Genomic DNA, 19477 nt, shown 5'->3' with positions numbered 1-19477 from the left:
GGACAGGAATCACCAGGTGAAATGCTATGGTTTTTTTATGCGGAAGGTCAGACTAGATGATCATCTATGGTCTGGCCTTAAAATCGATGAACCCTAGTGTGTTGAAGAGAGTTTGAGTTTCCTAAGAGATCTCATCATATGTTCTGCTTGGCCCCAACACTGCCCTCCTTCAGTTTTAAGCCCAAACGCCTTATTAATGGCAAAAGAGGGCTCACTTTTATATCAGAGATAACCTGTACCAATGATACCAAACGGCGCTTTGAACAGAGACAACCAAATGGGCTTGTATCTGTGAAAAGGTTATAAAACCATTAACTAGAGTCAGATTGCAAAGGGCAACTGCAAGGTAAGAACGTTGTTATCGGGACCAGAGCACCACATCCTCAGAAGGTCACAGGAGCTGTGTATTTAGCACTGGCTGCATTAATAGCACTTTGGAGAGGGTAATTTCATAGTTTAGTCATCCAGATCTTTTGCTAGTAGCTGATCATTGATATGGATTATCAAGTGAAGCAAAATGTTGGGATTTGTATTCGGAGATTCCTCTAATAGGTCAGCTACTGCTTCCGTGAAACTCCTTCGAGCTCAATGGGAAGAGCGTGGGGCCCTGTATTTTAGTCTGCATTTTCAAATGTTCATTACAGACACGCAGACATGTTTTATGAACTCAGTGCAGAGGAAACGGAGGACGTCCTGGGCCGTCCTTGAGAGTGAGCAGAATTCTTCTCATACCCGGGGTCTTTTTCACCAGTGAATTCCACAGAGCCTTGCTACTGATGGAGGGAAGTTGAAATTGCACCACAGCAAGTGACTAGTTTGCTCAAATTACTGATGGCTCCTAAAACTTAGCCTCCGACCCTAACAGCCTCAGAGAAGCCAGGTGCTGTGTTTTGATGTGTAACAGAGAAGATCCGGCCCGAGCCCCCAAGTCAGCGAGGAGACTCAATCAGGTGCCTGATGTTAACAAGTCCCAGGGACGCCAAAAGTTGGGGTGCTGAAGTACCGTGCTGACCTGGGGCCCGAGCATCCAACCCAGACTAACGCTTCAGTCTCCGCAGGCCTTCAGAGCGCTTTTTAGAAAGGTTGAAAGAAAGTTGCCGGCCCGGGGCCATTGCTCCCACACCGATGCTGATGCTGCCCCCCCAGCTAGAATCGTGGGGCCGTCCCCCATGCCTCGGCGCTGCGCCACCTTAAGACTTGTTAGGAAAGTAGCTCACAGGCCGTGGGAGAAAGGAAAGAGCTTAACAACCTGCGGGTGACCATAACGCGGAACCCTTAGAAAAGAGACAATAATCGTGTCCGCGAGCCTGCAGAGGTCCCCCTGTTCCCTGCTTCGTTGCATCAGGAGGGTTTTCGTCACGGGCTTAACTGTGTCCAGTCCCAAGGAGCCCAGCGCAGGCTGCGGCCCAGATCACAGGTTTGCCAGTCCACACACCGCGGGGATCGGGGCGAACGGGAGAGCGCGGGGGATGCCGCCGCTTCGGGGCCCCGGCGGCTTTTCTTTGCCAGGTACCGCTTGTCCCCGCCGCCTGACCCGCGCAGCCAGCGCGACAGGTGGAGGGCGAATAATAGAATGGGAGCCAGATGGGCAAGTTCAGGGCTAAGCCTATGAAGGTGTAACCCGGGGGTGGGGCGCCCCCCCGAACGTGTCCTGGGCAGGGGAGAAGCCGCTTGCAAATCAAAGCGGTGTGATCCTGCCCCGAGCGGCTGTTCCCTTTCTCCGGCTCCACTGCGCCGCTTCCAATCCCTCCCCTCTCCCATTCACACGTGAGAGGAGCCAAGGGGGGAAGGCAGGGAAGGATCGAGCTTGTGGGCAGCCGAAGCTGCTCTTCTCCTTCACAGCTACAGCTGGGGCGCTACAGCCAGCTCAAACACGAAGGGAAGGTGGAGCCGGCCGTGCCAACGCCGGGCACCGCTCCAGGGAGGAAGGTGGGCAGGGAGCCTCGCAGAGAGAGCGGGGTTTCGGGGTCACTCTGGGCCGCTGCGTCTCTATTATGTAAATTCTAGAGGGACGGGAAATGGCCAGGATGGAAATAGCCGGGAGGGCGACGCTGGCATGACACGCGGCTCCGCTGTCAGTGCTCTGGGGTGAGATGGTTACACAGCAGCCTTGGGTACACGGAGACCACACTTCATGCAGGGCCCGATCCGAAGCACCCTGAAGGGAAGGGGTGTCCTTTTAATGAGCCCCAGAGAGAGAAGCGATCTGAGCACCGGAGTGCAAGTTAGAAGCTACTGAGCTCTCACTCTGCCACCGACTCCCTTTGTGGCCTGGGACCTTAACCTTGCTGCCTCAGTTTCCCCCACCTGTAAATAGGACTCACTGGACTGACCGGGTTAGTTCGCTGGTTTGGAGGATGAGCGGACAGCGTTTGGAACGGCTAGAACCCCATAGTGTTGCCCGTTTCACCTCGCATGACGGTTGACCTAAAAAGCCCACTCCCAGTGTTTATAAACCTTATTAGAGAGAACCCCACATGTGTGCATTACTCCTTGTACAGATAATACACCCGGAAAGGAATAGATTCCTCTTTGCCACCTGGCCCTCCTCTTGCCCTGACATTGGTGATGTTCTCTCGCTCATTTACACGAAAATCCGTGACTTCTTTGGAAACCGGACTTCATAATGGCCCAAGAGTCGATTATTAGATTGTTATCCCAGTTTATTTCAGTACAAGGCAGTCATTTAGACTCTTCCCGGGTGGTTTATGGATGTATTTGCCGAGACACTTAAAAACTAAACCACTTGAATCCAGAAATTAAATCCCCGTTGAAACCTTGGCTCTTCTATTGCAATAGTTGAAATCGCTTGGCCCTGAGTTTGTCGATGGGAAAGGAAGCAGGCACGAAAGGCCTGTCCCCGGGTTAGACAGCCAGCTAGCATCAGGTGTTTTAGAAGTGTCCAGCGAAAAGACGTACGAAGAAGAGACTCTGGGGCGTTTTGGTGACATAGGGCCTGATCCAAAGACCATGCAGTCAAGGAGAAGTCTTTTAGGCTTTGAATCAGGCCCACCGAAAAGGATCCTTAAATATTTCCATTCTAAGAGCCCTAGGTAGGATTTGATCCCACTCCATCAAATCAAATTCTGTAATGACAGTCCACAGCCGCATCTATAACACTCTGCCCAAAAAGTCAGCACAAGCATAGTAACGAAGATTGATTAAAAGTTGTTTCTGACAGCTACCTGTATATAACAAACACGATAAAACGGATGTGTGAACAATGAGCCAATTTTTTTGGCCAAAACGAGTCTATAATAATTTTGTTTAATCGAAAGTTTAACAAACAAATAAAAAATTGCAACTCAAACAGATGGGGGGAAACAACAACAGCGAATTATTTCCCAAAGTCAGAAAGTTGAGACTATTTTCTGCACATAGATGAAAATTCCCTTATGGTTCCTTGTACTCACCAAAGAATATTTCAAATGTCCAATATTGTAAATTGCGGCTAGCAATTTTCCTCCGACTTCCACTGACATTTTAAAAAAAATGATTTGGGGCTTTTGGCTTAATTTCCCCCAAAATGAGCCTTCCAACTTTCTTCCACCACCAGTGTTGTAATTCAGCCTGAACGGGCAGCAAATTGAGAGACTAGCAAACTTTTCCCTGTCTAAATGGGTCAGCTGCCGGCTCTGGCCAAGGCACACAACCTCCTCCCTTTTCGGTGCTGTTGAGATGTGATAGTGCTGAGAAGCAACGTGGAGACGTCAACGGGACTTGTCAGGAGAGCAGGAGTTTGCGGCGGGATTGGATTCAGCCCGGGACAGGTCTTGTAGCACCGTTTATATTTAACCCCGTGAAGCGGAGTAACAGGAAGGCACTTACTTCCTAGCTGTACCTGGCCAGCGGGCAGCTTGGGAAGTAGAACTCTTGCACTTTGCCGCAGTTAACCGTTTAGCCAAACTTTCTCCCAGGCCCACCTCCCAGGGCGCTAGAAGAAAACAGAAGCAAAGAGAGGTTTCAGAGTAGCAGCCGTGTTACTGAGCTGTAGCTCCCGAAAGCTCATGCTCAAATAAATTGGTTAGTCTCTAAGGTGCCACAAGTCCTCCTTTTCTAGAAGCCAAGAGAATTATTCCCGACGCTACTCAGCTCGCATAAACGACATGGATTGCCTGATCCAGGGAGCGTGACACGTTCCTGTGCCGGGAATTTGGCTCAGCATTTGTTGAACTGGAAAGGAACAAGCGGGAAAGTGTCATTCATAGCCCCAGTTGCCGCCTTTTGGCCCCTCCCAGCCACTTTTACCAAGGGCCCTTTGGAGCTGATGACACCGCTGGGCCCCCTCACAGGCAGGCTGATTAGATTAGATGTGATTGCCGTAGTTTATGCTCATCGCTGGTATGCTTAAACAGACCGGGTGCATGTAATACGGCGAGCTGGGAGCGCTGCTCCAGTGTCACTTGTCATTATAATTATGTGCGATTAAAGGATTTATACCTGAAAAGTTTTCATTTGCACCCGGTTGCTTGGTTGTCCTGGAGGGTCGTAGCCTGCGTGGAGTTTGCACGGGTGTAAAATAGAGCAGCAAACACATGGGTTTGGTTTTGGGTCAGACAACGTTGTTTTTTGCTGGCGGATTCACTAAAAAAGACGGTTTATTTTAAAATAACAATGTCATCATCCTTGCCATGGACTAATATATATTGCTGGGGAGAAAAAATAAACCACCGAGTTAAGCAGGTAATGATGCCTAAATGTCCTACGCGACCAAAAAATCCTACATCAACCTTCCTTCAGCACATAGCATGGATACTTCAGAAATGAACCCTGCTGATTTCCAAAGGACTTTGCTGCTACCATCATATCATAACAGCTCCATTCATTATTGTACTGGCTCGTGAAGTATGTCAATGGCCAGCTTCTCACTCCGCGAGATCAGGGCGGTAGGGAACAACAATTCACTACGGAAGAGGAATGCAACTTAGAGTCCTGCCAAAAGGTTGTTGACTGGAGCGGTTACAACTGAACTGGTTCCAGTAAAATTACACTGGGTCCTGTGGCTCTGCTCCTAAACCAGAGGTCTATGTTCCCCTCTTCTTTTTGGAGGAAATCCTTTATATAAACCATTTCTCGTTTATATTTTAGCGAGACATTCATTTAAAAAAATTAACTCTAATAGATCACAACAATAACAACAACCAGGGGCTAATTTCCCTATTGAAAAAGCCATGGCAATGCCGGGCTAATTTACTCCATTGTGTCCAGGTATGTCAAATTGCACGGTGTAGAATATAAAGCGCTATTCTGAGCCGTCTGGCAGTACAACAGAGCCGTGTAGGGGACGGAGTGGCAGTTTTAGCTCTGGATTTCCTGGCTTTTGTTTGGGGGGCAAATCACCCCTTTAACAATGCGGGATTGTAAAGATGTGATCCTGGTGATTGATTGATTGACTGATTGATTAGCTAATATGAACAAAGCAGTGACCGTAAACGAATCAAAGCGACTAAAAATAATAATCGGGCACAGAGGAAGCCGCCAGAGTCCTTCAATGAAGCAGGCAGGAGTATTGTCTGTAACCTCCTTGCTTCTTTCCTAGATCGCCCAGAAACATAATCCCGAGTAAAACACGCTAGATTCCCGTCGCCTTCTCCTCCTGTAGCTAATCTGCAGCAAGTGAAAGAAGCTTGTTGTCTTTATCCAGATCCGAGGATGAAATGCAGCCTGTTCCTAGGGGGACTGTGAAACACGTCCAGGAGAAGATTAATACACGCAGCAGAAGGTTGGAGAAATTCTTATGCTTTTCAATTAATTTTTTACTTAAAAACGCAATGGAATTTATGTGTTTTATTACGAAGGAAGAAATGAAAGATTAAGGTTTAGGCGGTATTTTACATCGCTGTAATCGCCTTTGGGTTCAGATTGGAGTAATCTTGCCCAAGAGATGAATTCGCCTGTGGCTCGGATTTAAACGCGCGTAGAGATATGTCATGAGAATAATGCAAGTGAGCAATATCAAGAACATAGTTTAGGAGCGAATGAAATGCAAAACCGATTACGGGGGAAAAGAGAACAGCACCTTTCCCAGAGCGGATACGAAATTATTGTTCGGCGCTCAAACTTTTGCCCTTAATTCCTCAGAAGGTTTTTAACTCTGGGGAGGTCACCTGGGGTCTGCTACTTCCTCAGGCAGACCAGACCAGACTTCCCTCTCCAGGACAACCCACTCACCCCCTGAACCTGTCTGGAGAGACGGGCCAGACATTGGAAAAAGAAAGGCAAACAAATGGTGAAACACCCCAGTTAGAAGACAGCCGAAAACGCCCTTTGAAAATAGAAGCAGGCAAGCTGTCACTCTGACCACCGCGAATCATTTCAGGAATACCTCCCTTCAGCGCCAGCTGTTCTGTTGGAGAGGTGCTCGTAGTTTACAGACCCTCCAGTCTAATATCGCTAGAAAACCGAGACCCTGAGTGAAATGCAAGGTCCGGGACAGGAGCAGAAAAAATCGTTACGCTGCTTTAAGAGCCTAACTAGATTTTCAGCAATTTTTGCATTCGCAAAACTCCCTTCTCTCAAACAGAGGCGAGCCTGCCAAGAGATCCGTGCCTCTGTTTATTAAGTTGGCTTGTACACAAGTTTTCAGCCACACTAGGTACAGAGGGGAAAATATCCATTAACAAATAATGAATAATCAAGATTTCCAAAGCGCCCTCTTTACCACTTCAGCGTTAAGAAGGCCAGTATTATCCTAATCGACGGGCTGTAATTGCTGCTTTGGGATATTTACACTGCTCAAATGACACTACATATATGTTACTTTCCAACGCATGTCAAAAAGTCAATCCCAAAAAGACCAGTTAAAAGCAACCTGTTAACCTACCAAGTGGGTGGGATTTGAAGCCTCCAAACCCACCCCTTAATAATTCCTTTCTTTCCTATCAGCTAAGAGGAAAGTTGTCGAGATCAAATTTAATGTAAATTGTTCGGAAGCAGGAAACTCCGCTAGAATAGACACGAAATAGACCCAGGAGGTTTACACGCTAGAAAACGAAGACCTCTCAAATTGGACCACGTGACCCCCACACAGGTTCGGGATCCGCTAATCTGATTTTATTTGTGTCCCTGTCAAGCTCACTCAGACGCAGTGTTTGCAGTTTCTCTGGTACGCCTTAAAATCCGTGCCCCGCCGCTGGAGGAGTCCCTGGGCTTTCGGTGCCAAGGCAGGAAGCAGCAGGTAAGAAGAGGGCCCCGCCTATGGGAACCTGATCAGCGCTTAAAAGGCAGCAATTAAAGTCTTAACCGCGACCCATCTGCCGCGGGACCTCTCCAGCGGCCACCCCCCACCGCTCGCCCTTTGTCTGCGTCCAGGGGGGAGCAGCGCCCAGCAGGAGAGGAAAGAGGACAAACGTGGAGCTCTGCCGGGCACCCTCAAGTCTGTGTCGCCCAAACCCCGGCTCGCCGAGCCCCCAGCTCGTCCCTTCTGTTGGCCCAGCCCTTGCTCTCCAGCCCTTGCTCAGCCCCCCACTTGCCACTACTTCAGCGGCCCCGGGCATCTCCCCACACCGCTGCCCACCACTCACAAGCCTCCCCCCGCGGGACTCCGAGGCCTTGGGGCTTTTGTCCCCGCCAAAGGGGCTCTGATCCCGCGCTATGGGGGAGGTTTGCATGCGCGGGGTTGCACGCCCAGCTGTGCTCCCAGGGCAGGGGTCACAGGCCGGTGCCGTGGGAAGGGACGGGATCCCGCACCCCAGGAACACCCCCCAGCGCACCGGGCCCATGTTGCCTCGCCAGAGTGAAGCAAAGCTGAGCTATGAGCCCTGGATCAGTCTGTCCCTGCCCGCCCCGTGGTCCTGGGGGAGCCCACCCTCAGCCACCCGTGCATCCGGGGTAGGGAGACTTCCCACTGCCAGCATGCCTAGAAGGGCCCGCCCTCCCAGGAGGCCTGCTGGAATCGCCACCCACTTCACCGCCCTGCCCCACCGACTGCGGGCTGCCAGGGAAGAGGGGCCCTGGGTACCTGGCTCTCCAGATGTCTGCTCCACTGGGAGAGGCGGATCCACCCTTCTCTGCCCCGGAGGGGACGGCGAATCAGCCCCTTGTCCAGCTTCTTCTCCCCTGCAGAGAGCAGGGGAGGCCGTCGGGGCTGGATCCGGACGGGCTGTTGCAGGGTTTCTAGCAGGGCGTTACCCTGCCCGGACTCCCAGGTGGGTGTAGGGCGACCTCTCCCTGGCAGCCTGGCCCCATTTCGGGCGCCTCCATTGGAGCCCGCTGGAGTCTTCCCCCTTAAAAAGGTCCAGGGCCTTGGTCCATCCCTCTGCGCCTGCTTCCGTGGGCCCAGAGAAGGGCTTGCTGTGGTGGGGGGGAGCTGGCATTGTGGGCTGGCTATTGGTGCCCCCTAGCTGCCCCCTTTCGCCAGCCTGAAATGCGGAGACTAGAGGGAGCCAGCATCGGGGACATCCCCAGCCGGCTGTGCCCGGGCTGGACTCTTCCTCCCCTCCCACGTGTGTCAAAGGCCCTTGGGAGCAGCCGGGCACGGAGCCGCTCACGGGGAGCATGCAACAGGCACCTCCGGGCGGTGCAAAAGGGGCGGCTGCTCGGCCACATCCAGCCCCCTCCAAGGGCCCCAGAAAGCGTCAGCAGCCCAGGAGGCGGGGGAGGGGACCTACCTGCCCAATGCAGTGGGGGCCCCAGTCACGGCAATGTCCCTGCCCAGGCGCACGTGCAGCCTGTTGCTTCGCTGCCTGTAGCCGAGATGGACCGTACGCAGATTGGTCAGGAACTGCAGGCCTCTCTCGTTATATAATGCCCGCCAGTGGCCGGGGCAGACGGGAATAACTGACACTTGCTTTAGCGGTAGATTATCATGTCTGCAAAATGAATAGATCGGCCATAAAAATAAAAATAAATCGATGGCAACCTCCTCCTCCAGCCACGCTGCCTTGCTCCTGTGCTTTGACTGTAAACAAGCGGAGCAAGGAGCCTGGCTCCCTCGACGCATACAGGGTTCCCCCCTCAGGATTAAGGCCTCTAGGCACTGCAGAAACACACCGGGAGAGAGAGAGAGAGTGTGTGTGTGTGTGTGTGTGTGTGTGTGTATGTATGTATGTATGCATATATATAAAGTTTCGGTTTGGGCAAGCACTTCCTCCTTCCTCCAGATTGTGATTCAACTTTTGGTTATTCGGTCTCAACTCGGCTTGGCCCCAGTGGTTTCTGTCTAGCCATTTGCGTTTCAATTCTGGAGTGCTCGGATCTGGGGCAAGGTCCAGCCCCGTTTGTTGGCTGTCTTTTCCAAAAGACCAAAGCCCTCCAAGCCGTGGCGTCAGCCCCCGACCAGCGCCTGCCAGAAGGGCAGCGGCCTCCGAGCGTCCAACCCACCCCCCCACGCGCCTCCTTCCCCACGCCAGAGCCTAGGCTGGAAAGTGGCAAGGAAACAATCAGCTTCCCCCAGAGCCGCTTCTCCTGCCGCTGCCCGCTCGCCCCCAAATTGGGCTCCGTTTCCTTATTTAGCACGTGGACAATGATTTTATTTGCTGTCACTTAGAGCCAAACAAGAACATTGATGTCGGTTCAGCTTGGCCTCTAAAGCCTGGCGAAACAGATTGCGAATAATAATAAAGAAGAGAGGGAGGGGGCGTGCGGGGGGGAAGGGGGGAGAGAGACACCTCCTTCTCCTGGAGGGGGAGACTGCGTCTCCAATGAAAAGTAGTCGCTTACTAGGGGAGTGGGGGGCGGGGAGGGGTGTTTGGGGGGGGGGGGGACTTTTCCTGTTGACTGTTGGAAGCGAATTGAGCAATTATCTAGTTTACCTTCTCCTCTTGGAAGTTAACGATTGGCGAGATCTTGGCTGCGTTATTGACACAACACTTTCTATTGATAGAAGTAAGCAGCGATTGTCCTGAAGTCACTGGTGCGCCAAAGTAACCTGTGATGGGCTGGCATGAGTCCACTGGACCGGGAAGGCTGGTTCCGCCGGCGGAGGCTCTAATGATGCTGGTGGCGGCGACGGTGCTGGTCTCCCTCCTTGCAGATCAGTGACCAGAAAAAGGGGGAGAGTGGGGAGAGAGAGAGAGGGGGGAAAAAAAGAGGCGTCTACCAAAGCGGCTCAGACAGGCGAACAAATGCAAGCCAGCCATGGACAATAGTAGCCACCACACGGCGACCAAAATCTTAGCAACTTCTCCAGGCAGAGAGAGCCTGTCTGCTCGAAGCAACATGATCAGCACTTCTAAACCCCTGGCTTTCTCCATCGAGCGAATCATGGCCAGGACTCCAGAGCCGAAGTCCATTCCGGTGCCGCCCTTCCTCCAAGGATCCGTGCCCAAAGGAGACCCCAAACACTCGTTGCACCTCAACTCCTCCATCCCCTGCATGATCCCCTTTGTCCCGGTGGCGTACGACCCCCTCCCCAAAGCGGGGGTGGCCGGATCGGAAGCCAGGAAGGCTCACTTGGACTCCTCTGCCTCCCCCTTCAGCTGCGGCGATCTACTGAACTGTGCCCTGAGCCTAAAAGGCGATTTCCCCCGCGACGCCCTGCCCCTGCAGCAGTACAAACTGGTGAGACCGCGAGTGGTCAACCACTCCTCTTTCCACGCCATGGGAGCGCTGTGTTACTTCAACCGCGGCGACGGCCCTTGCCACCCGTCGTCCAGCGTCAACATCCACCCGGTGGCTTCTTATTTCCTCAGCTCGCCTTTGCACCCGCAGCCCAAGGCGTACCTGGCGGAGAGAAACAAACTGGTGCTCCCGTCCGTGGAAAAGTACCCTTCCGGAGTGGCCTTTAAAGACTTATCGCAGGCTCAGCTCCAGCACTACATGAAAGAAAGTGCCCAGATCCTATCGGAAAAAATCGCGTTCAAGAGCTCGGAGTTCAGCCGGAGCTCTCCCAGCAGCAAGCCCAAAGTTTTCACGTGTGAAGTTTGCGGGAAGGCAAGTAACTAACTTCCTTTGCTCCCATAAAGTTTCGATCCATTTGTCTGCTCCCCTTTTAGAACTACCCCCCTCCCCCAGTTGCTTTATGATTCTAATTGTTTTTTTTTTCTGATTTAACTTTCAAGGTATTTAATGCACATTATAATTTAACTCGCCACATGCCAGTCCACACAGGAGCCAGACCTTTTGTTTGCAAAGTTTGTGGCAAGGGCTTCAGACAAGCAAGCACGCTCTGCCGGCACAAGATCATACACACCCAGGTGAATATCTCTCACGCCTATTGCACTGCGTATTTCCACCTGGTTTTGCTGATCCGATCCGACAAAAAAAAAAAAAAACTATTAAAACGGGGTCATTTGTTCGGGAGGCGTTTGTTTTTGTTTTCGTTCGTTTTTTAAACAGGATTTGCGTCGGTCTCACGTCTCTAGAAAGCCACAGATTTCCAAGCACTGGAAAGCGCTTTGCCAAGCACTTACTTCAATATTTGCTTTTGTTTTGTTTCCTTATAGGAAAAGCCTCACAAGTGTAACCAGTGCGGCAAAGCGTTTAACCGGAGTTCCACTTTAAACACACACACCCGAATCCATGCCGGCTACAAACCTTTTGTTTGTGAATTTTGTGGCAAAGGATTTCATCAAAAAGGTACAAAGTCTCAAACCCCTTCTTGTTATTCTCCTCAGAATCCCACCCCTAGTAGGTAAACAATCAAAACAATTTGCAGGAGGGCTTGCTTTATTATTTATTCATTATTATTTTATTTTATTTTAAACCCTTGGCTCAGTTTTAACCTGGAGATCAACTTTTTATGTTGAATACTCGGTATCTGAAGTGTCCGATTTAAGCTTGTAGAGGAGTGGGAAAAAAGAGAACTTTCGTGTTGTTTTTTTTCACATTGCAAGATGCAATTTCCAACCTACTTGAATTCCCCCACCCCAAATGCAATTTGTTACTGTTCATCTTTTTGCTCAGTGTGAGAATCTTTGTTTAATATTAATCTTGGATTCTAGTAATCCTCATGCTATCGTTTAGAATTTTTTACAGTACTTGTTCTGTGTGGTTTATAAATCCGGTTTTATTCAGCGCTTTACCGTGTGGTTCTAACAATCAATTTCCTAACCGGAATATTGTGGGTGAGTGGTTTGAGTTGTGTTTTAGTTAAAAACGATCAATTGACAATTTCACCTTGAGCTGGGGTTTGGGGATAGGGCAACGCGCTCTCCCCAGTGTAGCGTCTGTGACCCTTGACTTGTCTGTTCCCAGGTAATTACAAAAACCACAAACTGACCCACAGCGGCGAGAAGCAGTTCAAGTGCAATATCTGCAACAAGGCTTTCCATCAGGTGTACAACCTGACCTTCCACATGCACACCCACAACGACAAGAAGCCCTTCACCTGCCCCACCTGCGGCAAGGGCTTCTGCAGGAACTTTGATCTCAAGAAGCACGTCCGCAAGCTGCACGACAGCGCCCTGGGACTGCCGCGAGCCCCTGCCGAGCCGGGGCCAGACCAGGAGCTACAGCCGCCGGGCCCGCTGCTGCAACAGCCGCACCATCCGTGAGGGAACTGCAAGCCCGGAGCTCCGCCGGTCCTACTAGCGAGGAAAGCAACCCAGAGCCCCGCGTTGCAACCATCCGCCTGCTTCTTTGCATGCACCTGTTAAGCGGTTTTGTGTATTACGCTCTACTTGGCCACTAACATTGATGGACTGGTCGTTTCCTTCTTTTTGTTGTTGTTGGGTTGTTTTGTTTTGTTTTCTTTCTTTCAAGACTCGCTTTTTTTTAACATCTCAGGGTTAGAGATGGTTTAAAAAAAAAAAAGCCAAGCCAATTTCTGCTGTATTTATTGGGATCTGTATTATCCGAGCCGGGAATGCTGCACCAATTAATTATTTCGATGTGTGTGTGTGTGTGTATATATGTATGTATTGGTTCTGCCCTGTCTTCGATGCCCGCTGGTTGTCCCTTCTTGATAGCTCCCCTCCTTCACCCCCTCCCTGAATATCGTATCTTTATGGCCAGAGCTGGTTCACTATGTACGGATTTGAATTTCAGTTTGATTCTTGCACGTGGAAAATGAATTCGTTGACCTGGTGGAAATAAATACTTGGAGCGTGATGATTGAATCATCAAGGGCGCATTAGCTATTTACATTATTCAGCTACCAGACCAATGATCCTATTAAAGAGCTGTGATCCCACCATACCGCTTCCTAATGTATTGATAAGGAAAGGCTGGGGGCGGGCGGATGATAGGTAATACCAACATAGAGGGGCTGTGTGTGTGTGTGTGTATTTATGTTTAATCAAGAAAGGAAGATGGCTGGAAATCAAAACTGTGGCTGATGCCAGGTCCTTGAAATGCTCCAAGTGTTAATCAGCAGCTCTGCTGTGAGCTTAGGCGCTGGTGTTTTCTAACTGCAAACCTCTCCTGTTTTCTTGCCAAAACACTGAAACAACTGCTAAAGACTTTAATTAAGAGGGGGTAATTAGCTCGGATTTATCAAAGCCGGGTTGTTATACTATTAGCCGCTCAGTAGAAGCTGCCAATCCAGCCTTAAAAACTAAGCACGCTCCTACCGGTCGTTGCCTAGAAAGAAAGCGGGGCGGGAGAATGGATGAGCCCGGGAAGGAGATCTTATTTTATGTAATTATTTTAAATCTCTCCTGTGCCAAAACAAAATTAACCCCCCCCCCCAATCGGGTGCTGTCCCCAGCCATTAGTAAAAGCAGCATCGTTAAGGGGCTTCTTTTGCTACTATTATTTATTCGCCTCCTCCCCAAAAGAGACGGGAGCCGCACGCGGTGCTCAGAGCCAGGCCGGCCGCCCCACGTAACCCTCTCCCAGAGCGGGGGGAGTTCGGGGCTCTCCTCCGGGACGCCTTGTTTGGCATGAAATAGACAAACTCGCCGGGAACATCTTTTCCAGAGGGCGAGGGCAGTGGGCAGCAAAATGGATGCGGGCGAAGCTCGGCCCCCCCCCCCCCACGCCCACCCGAAGGGGGCCGAGCTGAAGTTACACCGAATGGGTTTACACCGAGCTGAGGTTACACCGTCTGCTGCGCACTGCACCTCGGCAGGAGGGTGTCTGACACCCACGGCCGCGCGTGGGAAGACAATGTACCGACCGGGCGGAAAGCCGATCGAGAGGAGCAGAGCCTAAGGGGTTCCGATGCTCTCCGGGAGACAAGGTGGGAGACTAGCCAGCATTGCCTGGGCACGGACAGACGGCACAAGGGCTACGACTGTGTGGCCGCAGACACCGGGGAGGAATTTCAGGGAGCGTGCGAACTAAACAGATCCCCGACAAATGATCCGCTCTTGGGACGTTACAGCTGCTCAGTCACGACCTTCGCGTCCCGGCAGACCCCTGGAGGTACTTGTCTCCCAGCTGCCTGGTGCGTTGTGTTCTGAGCAAATATTTGGACAATTCAGGTTTCTTTTCCGAGCTTAGAGGATACAATGCTTCTGGGCGGCGTGTTGCCCATGAACACAGATCTCCAGGTCCTGGCTGCGAAGTTCTCAAACGGATCACACGATCACACCCAGCTCTTCCCTGTGTTTCCAGGATCTGGACTGGCGTCCGGATCCCGGCTCTGTAGAAGGGATCTGCAGCGGAAGCGAGTCGAGCTGGTTGTAGGGACAGGCCTAGGAGGTCAGGTCAGGTGAAACAGCAGTTTGTCGTTTTGTAAACCATGAGCGGTCCCTTTGTCGGGGTGCCCTGGGGAATGGGCTGTTTGATATGAATCTGTAGAATGGGCATAAACTTTAAACAGACTTCCTTTGTCTAAATATGTGTTGGAAAGTGCTGTAAACGCGGAAGTAGTCTCCCTTTCACATACATGAGGTTAGCCATTGGGGCTTTAAGAGAAGATTTTATTTGTAGAATAAACAAACCGGGGGAGGTGCAAAACAACGCATGTGAAAGGGCAGCTAAGGTTGCTTGCAGAATCGCTTTCCATTTTCTCCCCAAACTCAGATCCTATGGTGAGATGCCTGAACATTGGATAGCGCCCTGAATGAAATGGGTATGAGAACACTAACTAATACACTGGCGATGGAGCAGTTAGATCCCCCTCCACCACTTTCTTTTTACCCAGTATACCAATGGTATGGTGGGCTGGCGGAAATGGAGAGAAGGGAGACTGTTTAATCGGGTCAGAGTGCTGGTGGTTTTGTAGGTCTGACCAAAAAGAGGCGGAAATAAAAACTACAGGTGGATTTAGTTTGCCCGAACATTTGTTAAATCATGGCAAAGATAAGGCGACCGGGAAAGAGGCAGACACCAGAGTATTGCCCCAAAGTGCAATTTGTGTGGAAGGCACGTTTGCTCAGGTCTCTGTAGGAACTGGATTAGAGTGTCTGACCCAAGAATTTTGAGACTATTAGGGGCGGGCGGGAGAGTATTTGGGGTGTATCCCAATTCCCCTTCTAACCAAGAGCCGCCTACTGCGCAGGAGAGAAACGGGAGTCAGGACTGGAGCCTGTCGGCGGGCGGGCGGGCGGGGAGGGTTTGGGTTCAGCTCCCTCGGTCGGGATTCCCTGTCTTTGCGGGTGCGCTTCAGGGGCCACTCAGTCTTCCGCTGTCCAGTGTCTCCCCCCAGACTGAAGGAACGAGGCGGGCCCGAGTGGCGGATGGGCAACGTAGAAGGGGTTCAAAGTAGAAGGGGCCAGGCAGCTCCGGCGTTCTCCGCGGCGTTGGCTCTGGGGCGGCACTGTGCAGCCTGGCTTCCCTCTCTTGCCCTCTCGCCGCCTCTCCTGCGGGGTCACCGCGCCTCTCTTGTATATCAAGGCAGTTGCAGGCAAAACGCCCGATGCTTCTGCCGTGGAAACCGACGGAAGTTTGGCGCCCAGGGGAGCCGGATCGGAGCCGGCCCGGCTGCGTGCGGGGAGTGAAGGGAGAGACCAGCGGGCGGCCGCGAGTAGCAAGGTTCAGCTTTCACACCTGTTGTTCTTCATCGCCCGTGTGAGGCGCGCCTGGTGCCCTTCTGATAAAGTCCTCTCCTCTGGAGACCTCAATAGAAAAAAAGAAAGAAACGAAATACGGCCGAGGCGCAGGGCGTCTGCTAAGGTCCTAGTCAGTCCGCGATCCGCAGTCGGGCCCAGTTCTTCGCCTGTGTAGGAGCCTGGGGAAAGGAGAGTTTCAGTCGGCAGCAGGGCGGAACTGGCGGAGCAGAGCTGGCTGGGGAAAGCCGAGCAAAGGCCGATGTTAAACACTGACTAGTGTGGCTGGCTTTCACCCACAGGAGCCCTGGCCGTTGCCCACTCTTCACCTAGATTTCCAAACTGCCCCCTAAACACTCAGGACTAAGGACTAGGAAGAGGGGCAAAAACCACGGCGCCCTTCCGAGTGACTTTGATGTGAGGGTGGGGATGGGGGGATGGGTTCATCTCCGAGGCATTTGTAGTCCTATCGGTCTTGAATCTGACCTGTTGTAAGATTTGTGTGTGCTATAAATGACCAGAGTGGCAAAATGGGAAGCCCCCCCCTCCCCCCCCCCCGCCCAGGTTCAGCTGCGCTACAGTGGCGCTTCAGTGTGGACGCTCTGGGTGAGGTTCTCCCATCCCTGTAGTAAATCCAGCTCCCCAGAGGAGGTAGCTAGGTCCCCAAGAATTCTTCCCTGGACCTAGCACGGTCTACACACCCCTGAGCAACATACCTGGGTGGCGCCAACATTTTAGTGTAGACCTGGCCTCTGAGTTACCAGAGGGTAGTTAAATACCACGGTCCAAAGCAGAACAAGCAAACGCCAAACAACCACAACCCAATCCCCTTTCGTTCAAAAGGAAACTATGGAGGAGTTGAGCCTCAACAAGCTGTTTGGAAGTAGCCAAGTGCCTGACAGCCCACGTGCATGTGCAGTAATCACCTCTCAGGACATTTCCAGGAGTCATCAGGTCCCTCCTGCGAATCGTTTAGAGTTCAGCAGGGACAAACTGCAGCTGAGATGTGTGAGGGTGGGGACACCCATCACTCATCACATTCTTAGGGGTATAGAACGGCTTCCCTATGAGGAGAGATTAATAAGGCTAGGACTTTTCATCTTGGAAAAGAGGAGACTAAGGGGGGGATATGATAGAGGTCTATAAAATCATGAGTGGTATAGAGGAAGTAAATAAGGAAGTGTTATTTACTCCTTCTCATAATACAAGAACAAGGGGCCACCAAATGAAATTAATAGGTAGCAGGTTTAAAACAAACACAAGAAAGTATTTTTTCACGCAGGGCACTGTCAACCTCTGGAACTCCTTTCCAGAGGGTGTTGTGAAGGCCAATACTATAACAGGGTTCAAAAGGGAGCTAGATAGATTCATGGAGGATAGGTCCAGCAATGGCTATTAGCCAGGATGGGCAGGAATGGTGTCCCTAGCCTCTGTTTGCCAGAAGCTGGGACTGGGTGACAGGGCATGGATCATTTGATGATAACCTGTCTGTTCATTCTCTTTGGGGCACCTGCCATTGGCCACTGTCAGAGGACAGGATACTGGGCTTGATGGACCTTTGGCCTGACCCAGTATGGCCGTTCTTATGTTCTTAACCCCTGTGCACGTCTGGGTTACCTAGGCCTAGGCGGTCCAGCAACCTAGTAATGAAGCCGCTGCTTGACTGAACTAGATTGAAATGAAAGATTTAGCATGTTTGTTTCCCCGGCCTATATTATCACATGATACCAATGATGTTGGTAGTAAACTTTTAAAATGTCCATTGACTGACTTCACCAGTCTTTAGAGAGACTAGGTGGGTGAGGTAACATGTTTTCTTGGACCAACTTCTGTTGGGGAGAGAAATGAGCTTTGGAGTTTCAACAGAGTTCTTCTCCAGTTCTGGGAAAGATTTCCTGCAGAAGAGCTCCAAAGCTTGTCTCTCTCCCCAACAGAAGTTGGTCCAATACAAGAAATTACCTCACCTACTCTGTCTCTCTAATATCCTGGGACCAACACATCTACAACAACACTGCATCCATCAAAGTCTCCAGTACAGTTTCCTTGCCTATCACTGGCACACTGGGGTGACAGAACAGTATTACAACGATGTGAAGCGAATGCAAATCTGTGGAGAATCTGTTATCACCTGAGGGATGAATTTAAATGATGCCTGCACTGTAAATCTGTTCTCACCACCCTGTGATGGGGGGAAAGGGGAGAAGGGAAGCCAATAGTTACTGGGATAACACTACTGAAAAGGAAATCGATCTCCTCCCTCCCCAAGGGCCACCTTGCAGTATTGGGACTACTGCACCCTTGCTAACGCTCTGCTCGTTCTGCAAAGAGAAGGGTCCAGCCCCCTTTCGCCAAGCCGGCTCTCAGGCAGGCTTTATCTGTTGAATACCCAAAATTGCACCAAAAATTGATCACTGGGAAAGATATCAACACCCTGGATCGGAGTCTCATAGCGAGGCTTTCTGCAGAAGGAGCTGAAAAGTTACCAGTGCTGATACAGTTTCCGGAGGAGCGACGTCTATTCAGATACCCCCTTTGGTTTGCTATCAGAGTTGTATTTGTATAACTCCACTTCTGTAGTTATGTGGTGAACTCCTGGCCCCGTGACTTCAATAGGGCCAGGATTTCATCCATATGCCTATCCATATGCTCTAGGCACCCTGGACATTACTGAAAAGCACAACCAAATTAATGCCCAGGAATTAAAACGAAGCAGTTTAATTCACTAAAATTCACTGCCAGCAAAGCAAGCAGCTTAGAAGCTGAAGTTTTCCTCCAGTTCCTCCACTAATTCCTAATTTGTCACCATTCCTCCCTGATTCCTGTGTGAAAAAGCAAACTTTATGGTGCAGAAGCAAGTGAGTTATCTGCATGAACAAGGAAGACTACATCTTGCCCAGAAGCTTTAAGGCAGCCAAAGCCCAGACTATAGAAGAGCTGATCCATCCCTCTATCTATCCAGTTGTTTGTCAATCTATGATACTCATAATCCCTCCATTATTGTAGTATCCCAGTGCTGCACATCTTTAATGTATTTATCCTCACAACACTCTTGTGAGGTAAGGAAGTGCTATTATCCCCATTTTGCAGATCGGGAACTGAGGCACAGAGATACTAAATGGTTTAGGAACATGATACTGAAAAGGACCTCCTGGGTCATCACATCCAGTGCCATGCTAGGGCAGGCAACCTTATTGTATAATCTTATTAATAAATGTATCAAGCTACATCTTACAACTAGTTAGTGTGTTCCCTCTTTGTGACTATTGGAAACCTTCTCTAGACCCTCACTCCGCTGATGGTTAGAAACCTTTTTCTAGTTTTTGGCCTTAATTTGCCCAAATCACATAAGAATGGACATACTGGATCATATCAATGGGCCATCTAGCCCAGCATCCTGTCTTTTGACAGTGACTGCTTCTGAGGGAATCATAGAATCATAGGGCTGGAAGGGACGTTGAGAGGTCATCTAGTCCAGTCCCATGCACTCATGACAGGACTAAGTATTATCTAGACCATCCCTGACAGGTGTTTGTCTAACATGCACTTAAAAATCTCCAATGATGGAGATTCCACAACCTCCCTAGGCAATTTATTCCAGTGCTTAACCACCCCGACAGGAAGTTTTTCCTAATGTTCAATCTTAACCTTCCTTACTGCAATTT

At 50.7% G+C, this 19477-nt stretch overlaps 1 protein-coding gene across 1 annotated transcript; it reads left to right on the top strand.

The window, feature by feature from the left end:
- Positions 1 to 5362: 5362 nt before the first annotated feature.
- On the top strand, positions 5363 to 14803 carry FEZF1 (FEZ family zinc finger 1). The gene is made up of 6 exons (XM_007068675.3): positions 5363 to 5722; positions 7074 to 7177; positions 9824 to 10872; positions 11001 to 11135; positions 11385 to 11517; positions 12136 to 14803. The coding sequence occupies exons 3-6, from the start codon at positions 10078 to 10080 to the stop codon at positions 12432 to 12434; spliced, it is 1362 nt and encodes a 453-aa protein (XP_007068737.2). The 5' UTR covers positions 5363 to 5722; positions 7074 to 7177; positions 9824 to 10077; the 3' UTR covers positions 12435 to 14803.
- The last annotated feature ends 4674 nt before the right edge of the window (positions 14804 to 19477 follow it).

This window comes from Chelonia mydas, chromosome 1 (genome assembly GCF_015237465.2).
Source record: "Chelonia mydas isolate rCheMyd1 chromosome 1, rCheMyd1.pri.v2, whole genome shotgun sequence".
Taxonomy (NCBI): Eukaryota; Metazoa; Chordata; order Testudines; family Cheloniidae; genus Chelonia; species Chelonia mydas.
The sequence above is the reverse complement of the archived record's forward strand: the minus strand, read 5'-3'. Positions and strand labels throughout refer to the sequence as shown.